Here is a 7,722-nt window from a genome sequence, read left to right on the forward strand (position 1 = left end):
AAGTAGAGAGATAGAGGGGTGGAGAGGGGGAGTGATGGGAGAAGTGGGGGGTGGGGAACAAGGAGCATATAACATACAGTTGAATACATGTATGAGAAGCTAGATGATACATACAAAGTACAAGCTAACATTGAAATTGATTCATAGTTTGCTGTTATGATGTACGGCTCTGGCATTAAATATACTACATATATATAGCTGGTAGTAAAATTCAAACAGTAAGTAGATGAGCATATCAAGTATAGTAAGGGTGATGCAGAGCAGACGGGTGGAAATGGGAAGCTGGAAGATCAGCAGCAGCAGCATCCCACAGGTGGAGACTAGACCAGTTGGTAGGAGAACAACCACAGATCTGAAGCATCCAGCTCTGGGACCAGGGACACTTAAGTTAATATCTGCATGTACTTGCAGTTCAGTAATGTGAAATGACATCATCTCTCGAAAACAAACCTCAGACTGTTTAAGTTCAAATCAAATACTGTCACAAGTTACTCTGTGGAAATATAGTCATCATTAAATTACTGTTGGCCCTGAATAAGCTCCTTCCATTTTGTACAAAACTCATTGCACAGTATGCTTATGTTTTGACATTCTTTTGAACTCTTTTTTGAAAAAGTTAGTGTCAACATGTGCTTTACTAACTTCTGCAGCATCTAGCTTAAACTATGACCCTCTAATTCAGGTATCAGGTGCACAAGAGTCAGCATTAAATCCCTGTTGCCCAATTACTTGTGGAAAATGGGTTTCCCAGTTGACTACCTCTTTATACAATATTGATGCCATGTTGTAGCCATATGGATGAATTTTTCTGGATATTCCAAAACATACTGATGTCATACAGTTTGGTTGTATATTTTGTGAATGTATGTTGGGTGAAATAGCTTCAGCAGACCGAGTAATGTTATAAACACTGCATGAAGTTAACATTAAGTCCTCTTCAGATGTTCTTACCATACAGCCAGCTTGATGAATGAGATCCATTTATTTAGTTTACAATTGAATAAGCTGGTGTAAGACAGAACACAGTTCTATTTGGTTACAGGACATACACTTTGAAACCATTAAAAAATGGCCCACGGGAAAAGTGATGGTCTTTACCTCAGTAATCTCACCGCTCCAAAGGCTGTTAAAGGTGAAGAAGAGTTTTTGCCACTTGCAAGGTTAGTGTTGCAGTGATGTGACAGACATACAACAGATGCTGACAGGTGAGTAGACTATTTTTAATGACTCACCGTCACATATCAGCACAGCAAAAACAACTTTCAAGACAATGTAACAATGTATTTCTGCAACAGGTAGTTCCAATAGTTCCAATTTCCTATTGAAACCACACAACCTTTTACGTTTATGTCCAAAAAGGAACAAATAAACAATGTTAAGAGGTGTTTAGACAGCTCTTTCCTCTAATTCCCACACTAATAATAAAAAACTAAGCCTTAAATTTTAAAAACCCATTCAGTTAGTAGCTTCAATATAGTCTCCTTTAACTTCTACGCACGGAGTCCACCAATGTTCAAACTTTACCATCCCATCGCAGAAGAAAGTTACATCTTAAGGTTCCTGATACTTGTGAACAGCATGGATGACTTCATCATCACCAGTAAATGGAGTCAGCTTGGTTAAGTGTGGTGCATGGGGCAACATTTCAAAGCGATATTTAGCTGCTTCTGCCACCATGCTGTTTGGATGCACACTGTCCTGGAGCCACAGCACACCGGCTTGGAGCTTTCCTCTCCCTTTCGATTTTTTGTTTCAAAGTGATATAATAATTTAAAGTTATGCCCCAAAATTGAAGTTGTGCCCCTTGTTTTGGTGTGAGGCTGAGAACTTTGTGAAGTACTCTCTTAGTAAGTGATCATTAAGTAGTTTTTTTATTTACTGCCTTTCTGTCGACTCAAATGTTTCTGCTACTTTATCTAAACATGGTTTATCTCAATAAAGTGAGACAATTGTGTAGTTTTCTCATGACACATGCCTTAAAAACAACAAGCAATCACTGATATATTTAGTTTTTGAGGAAAATGTGCAATTTAATCGGTCGTCTCTTCTTGTAACCCTGTTGCTGGAAGGAAGGAAGGAATGTAGACACTTCATACTGAAAATGAACAGGAAGCAATCATGCATTTCTTCAAAATGTCTACTGTACTTAACACACTAACAACTGTTCAAACTTCTTGTGTTAACATCTGCTAAGTCTAAACTGAACAAGAACTGAATAAAATAGTCTTGTTTACATTGTTAAGACAGATATCTTCTGTCAATTCGCTTTCAAGTCTCTTTGCAAACTGTTTCATCTTGTCGATGGCCTCTTTTGAAAGATACACCAAGTATAAATCTTAGTACTAACTTTGTCTCTGCATAAAGTCTGTCTTGTAAATTTTTCTGGATGCCCGTACGAAGCAAAAGTCAATGAGGACGGGACAAAACATCCTAAAAAATGTCTTGCCTTAAAAAATAACAAACACATTAGGGCTAACAAGCGCTAGTGGAGTTCTGCATGATCCCACAGCATCTTCAGTGCCTCTAATAAGGGTGGTCAGCATCATCTGACTCACAAGATATTTCCAGTTTTTCACATCTTAGTTTCATAGTTTGTCCATCATTTCTATGAAATCTGCAGGAACTGAAAGGTCAGCGAGAGAGTAGAGGAAGGTCACTCGGATTCATGATGAGGCTGGAGTCCAGGTTCAACGTATCTATGGAGACAAAAAATTCAACTGTAAGGAGAAGTCTGGAGTTCCTCTATACTTTTTCCCCCCCAAATATTAAAAAAACATAACATGATTCAATTTGTGACTCAGTCCCAAACCCACTGACTCTTACTGAAGTTGTACATCTTTCAGTACATACATCTTATAAATATCCTCTTTCATTTAAAAAAAAAAAAAATCAACAATATCCAAAACAGATGGCCATTGTAGGTTTCAGCAAACGTTGCTCAAATAGAAAGAAATATTGCATTTATTGGAGACTATTTTCTGTGGCAGATTGATACACAATTGGTGCTTTAGTGAGTATTTAGGGTAGAAGGACAGTGTATGTGAAGCAGAATCGCAACAAACTACATTTTGTGTCTTCATGATAATGAAGGAACATGTCACCTAATGCAAACGTGTAGCACACTATTATGTCTTTAGAGCTTGACAGATTACATTTGTGTTCAAATTCACATCCTGTCCTCCTGGTTGAACTGAACAAATTATTCTTTGTAAACAAAGTTTTAGAACGCCCCAGTTTTTGTCCAGTTTTTTTATTGAAATTCAAGTAGTTGAAGTCCAGTGAATAGCTTGAAATGATACAAAGGTAAGCGGTGAACTACCAGAGGTTAAAAAAAGTTAAGGTTACCCATAAGGTTACTGTGGTACCATACCCTCGAGAGCATTATTTGAACAGTATTGTACTGCAGAAAGTAGTGCATGCTATAAAAATGCCGAAGAAAAGGCAATTAACAATAGAAGAGAGACAGACCATCATAACACTTAAGAATGTAGGTCATTCCTACGGAGAAATTGTGAATAAAGTCAAGGTGTCAGTGAGTACAGTTTTCTTCACCATTGTGGAAAGAATGCCACAAGTGTGTTCAGCTGTTATATCTGCCAAAGGGGGCTACTTTGATGAGTCAAAAGTGTAGAATACATTTTGGTTTCCAAATTCATTTTATGTGACTTCATTTGTTTATTTGTTCTATGCTTTCATTTCAGAGTTCAATGAGATACTAATACATATAAATTCCAATAAAAAAACTTTTGACCGGTAGTGTATATCAAATGAAACTGTAGACCTTTTTCACCTTGTATAGTGAGATGCATATAAAACCTTAACAATTTCATAGTATACCCTTTTTCCCCTTGATAGAAAGGGTAATAACAAAAATTTGTAAGTATTATCATACTGAAAAATGATATGGATAGCCTTGACTGTTCTGTATAGCTAGAATTTATAGTGCCCAAGATAGGAGCTTAACAGCAAAGGCAGTGAAATTACCCCAAAAACAGCATAGGGCTTAGAAATAGGGATAATTGGAAACATTCCAATAATAAATTTTAAAAATTACAAATGGCTCCAAGCTCAGGTGCTGCAATCTGACACTAGCAGGATAGGGCTGGTTGTACAAACGCCATTTTTTTTCTCATTTATTGTCTGAATATGTTTATCTACTGAACATTTTTTTTCATTGAACAAAAGAAGCCACACCTGACTAATACTACGTTGATTCCAGAGTAAGTCTGTATGGTAATGATTTAATGCAAACTTTTAACATTTAACAGTTTTCTATATTTAGTGTACTTTGTCTAGTAACAAAGCTGATGTGTGTAGCTCATGTCCCTCCTAGATCAACCCTCACAGTGTATTTCAGGAGTTGTTCATGAACTTTACCTTGATCAAAGTTGTTGAGCTTTTTGGAGTTGGATCCTTCATCCAGTCCCTCGATGTCCACTAGATCACTGTTGACATCTGAGTCATTCAGAGCGCTGAGGGTCACATCTGCACACACACACACACACACACACACACACACACACACACACACACACACACACACACACACACACACACACACACACACACAATATTGTATCCTTCTTTTATTCTAACAGTGAGGGAATTTTACAGTTTGATTAAAATCCAACATTTGCAGCAGAATTGCTTAATTGCTTTTTGGCTTAGAGAGAAGTGCTGCTGGACTCACCTGCAGTTTTCTGTTTCTTTATAGGGAGCTGGCCAGACGGGGGCCCCTGCAGTCCTGACGCCACAGCCTGAGCTGTGACGGCACCTGGAGTCCCCTGTGTTGTCCTGGCAACGGCAGCCGTGGCTTTTTTGACGACCTTCTTGGGGCCGTCAGAGGAGGCTGGAAGAGGTCCATCTTCATACAGTTTCCTCTTCACTGTGCTCTTTGTCTGACAGCTGGAGGGAAGATGGGAGCTAAACTGACTTTAATATTTAGACCAGGTCACATGGGTCACATCTGCCTGTGTATGCAGCTAGACAGGATTTGGATTCAAGGAAACAGCTTTTAGACAAAACCTGGAAATGTAATTTTTTGAGACTTTATCAATAATAGATAATAACATTATTGACTTGTCCAAAAACTACAGTAATACCTTTCAGTATCATGAGACAGTGACAGACCTAATGCACTTCCTCAATTCCATGTTTAAAACAGGGAAGTCACCTTACATGAATAACAATTTTCTACCTACATTCCTTTTTTCATTTGCAGTAGCAGTACCTTTTACTGTCCTCCATAGCTCTCCATGACAACAACCCGTTCCTCTGAAGTAGGTAGGACACAGTTGGTACATTTTGTGCACAAGAGTCACAGGACACACCCCCTTTTAATGTGAAGGCTCACAGAGTCTGATTGGAATATTTGTATTTCAGATAAACGTGCACTGTTGCCTTGCAGCTAGAAGATCCCCGGTTCGCATCCTGGCCTGGGCCTGGGATCTTTCTGCATGGAGTTTGCATGTTCTCCCTGTGCATGCGTGGGTTTTCTCTGGGCTCTCTATCTTCCTCCCACAATCCAAAAACATGCTGAGGTTAATTGTGTGTGTGTGTGTGTGTCTTACCCTGCAGGAATGGAATCTGCTACTGGGTGAAGCTGCATGGTGAGTTCTCCTAGTTTGGTGAAAGCAGCTCCAGCAGCAGAGAAGATCTCCCCAACCTGCACAGTACACAGAAGGAGAAGTACAAATGGCATGTAGTTCCATGGAAAACAACAATGTTATATATGCTGTGAGAGTCTCAGTGCATGCCAAAAGTTACGTAGACACAAACCAGCCACATGTGACACTGTCCTGAACATCTGATTCTGACAATATGGACATTAATTTGCAGTTGGACCCCACACAGTCAGTGGGGTCCAACAATAATCCATCCATTAACTATACATCGCTTAATCCTCATTAGGGCTGTGGAGGGCTGGAGTCTATCCCAGCTGACTAAGGGTGAAGACAGGGGACACCCTGGACAGGTCACCAGTCTATCACAGAGCTACACATACAGACAAACAATCACTCTCACATTCACACCTATGGACAGCTCAGAATCACCAATTAACCTCAGCATGTTTTTGGACTGTGGGAGGAAGCCAGAGTACCCAGAGAAAGCCCACACATGCACAGGGAGAACATACAAACTCCATGCAGAAAGATCCCAGGAAAGACGGGGATGCGAACCAGGGATCATCTAGATGCAAAGGGGAAAGTGCTAACCACTGAGCCCCTGTGCAGCCCCTTCCAACAATAAAGTCGGGTAATAATGCCTGGCTTCCTATTAAGCACTTCAGTTTATCCCAAATGTATTGATTGGGGCTGAGGTCAAACCAATGTCTGGGACTGTAACTTTATTGCCAAAAAGGGCCAAAGAAAGAGCTGAGACAAAGCCGGAAGCTTCTAAAAACATCACTGTATACTGAAACAATTAGTAAAAAAGAGCGACTAAAACCAAACCAAGAGAAACGTGTGTATGGTTGTCCACATGCTTTTATGTATTAAGTGTATGAAGCTGTATCTAGAGGTGCAAAAACTTTAAAAGTAATCAAGAATACGTTACAGGTTCAGGCATAAGCTATTGCAGTACCATAGGTGTCATATATGTAATGCAGAACATTTTCCCCAAAGAAGTGATGGAAATCTGCAACCTCTGAAAGAGAAGCGTCCAGGAGGTTGTGCGAGTAGCAACAGGATACTACTGAGAAAGTGTTCTGGAGACAGACAAAGTTGGTCCGTTTTTTAAAATGACTTACTTTAGTGGAAGCTGAGGTCATTTTGTCAGTCACTGTGGCAGCACAAACTGAGCACTCCGTGGGCAGGACTCAGTGATGTCTAAGCTAAGATGCTAACTGTGTAGCTCGGTAGCATTTGGTGTCTTCTGGATGTTGTGGAGCAGCTAGAAATCTGCTCTTCCGCAGATTTTAGCGCTACTGCCTGCAGAATGCCGCCATTCTATTACAGCACCGCACAGTAGTATTGAAGTTTAATCTACGGTGAATTACATCAACACAGAAAATACACCAGTCGTTTCTCCCAGTGAATACAATGAGAAGGCTGGTGCTGCCTTCAATGTCTCCTTGTAATATCCGCTTTGGTAAACGCGTGTGTGCCGTGTTTGTAAGGTTTGCGTCCCAGTCATGATTGAATACAACAGTGGAACTTTCATACACCTTTGGCTGATGTTTTTTTAAAATCTTTATCGAAAACAATCGTTGACTCAAAATACAGACATTAACATTAACATGCAAAAGACAAAAGAGAGTACCCTATATCTGTGAATTACATTTAAATTACACAAAAACATGAAACAGTAGAATAATGTTTACATTTACCTGATTTGAAAATTAACATTAGGGGGAAGGCGGGGGGGATTCAAACACTCAAGTAGCATCAATCAATAGCTCTAGTAACTTAAGAAGGGTTTTAAAAGGAGTTGAAGGTTGGTGCTCTAAACTCAGCAGCCTGAACACTGACATCTGGTAGTTGGTCGTGGTCACTGCAACCAAATTTCTATTAGAAAAATATTTAAGAAGGTAGTGTGCTCACAGTTTTACACGCTAGACAATATTCTGCCACAGAAAAAATAACTTTATCGTTCACCAAGTGAGGGTTCATCTATCTATCAATCAAACACAATACACTGCAGGCCAACGGAACTGAACTCCTGGGCATAATGTAGACCGCTACAAAGGCACACATAGATAAATAAATGTCACACGGCTATATT

The 7,722-nt window shown here is 39.7% G+C and overlaps 1 protein-coding gene across 2 annotated transcripts; it reads right to left on the bottom strand.

Annotated features, from left to right (window-relative positions):
• Nucleotides 1-1,206: 1,206 nt before the first annotated feature.
• zgc:92664 (uncharacterized protein LOC436695 homolog) lies at nt 1,207-7,065 on the bottom strand. 2 transcript variants are annotated; one of them, XM_023263619.3, is made up of 5 exons: nt 6,749-7,065; nt 5,571-5,665; nt 4,691-4,923; nt 4,378-4,485; nt 1,207-2,696 (listed from the first exon to the last, which is right to left on the bottom strand). In XM_023263619.3, the coding sequence occupies exons 1-5, from the start codon at nt 6,767-6,769 to the stop codon at nt 2,632-2,634; spliced, it is 522 nt and encodes a 173-aa protein (XP_023119387.1). In that variant the 5' UTR covers nt 6,770-7,065; the 3' UTR covers nt 1,207-2,631. The 2 variants fall into 2 exon arrangements, with proteins under 2 accessions (XP_023119387.1, XP_023119388.1); XM_023263620.3 differs by having other exon boundaries at nt 4,691-4,905; nt 6,749-7,064.
• Nucleotides 7,066-7,722: the final 657 nt, after the last annotated feature.

Source organism: Amphiprion ocellaris, chromosome 23 (genome assembly GCF_022539595.1).
Source record: "Amphiprion ocellaris isolate individual 3 ecotype Okinawa chromosome 23, ASM2253959v1, whole genome shotgun sequence".
NCBI lineage: Eukaryota > Metazoa > Chordata > Actinopteri > Pomacentridae > Amphiprion > Amphiprion ocellaris.

Coding starts and splice junctions, on each gene's coding strand:
- zgc:92664 (XM_023263619.3), bottom strand. CDS start 6,769: ATGACCTCAGCTTCCACTAAA. Junction 4,924..5,570: donor GCAGATTCCATTCCTGCAGG/GTAAGACACACA, acceptor AAGTCAGTTTAG/CTCCCATCTTCCCTCCAGCT. Junction 4,486..4,690: donor AAAGAAACAGAAAACTGCAG/GTGAGTCCAGCA, acceptor GTGTGTGTGCAG/ATGTGACCCTCAGCGCTCTG.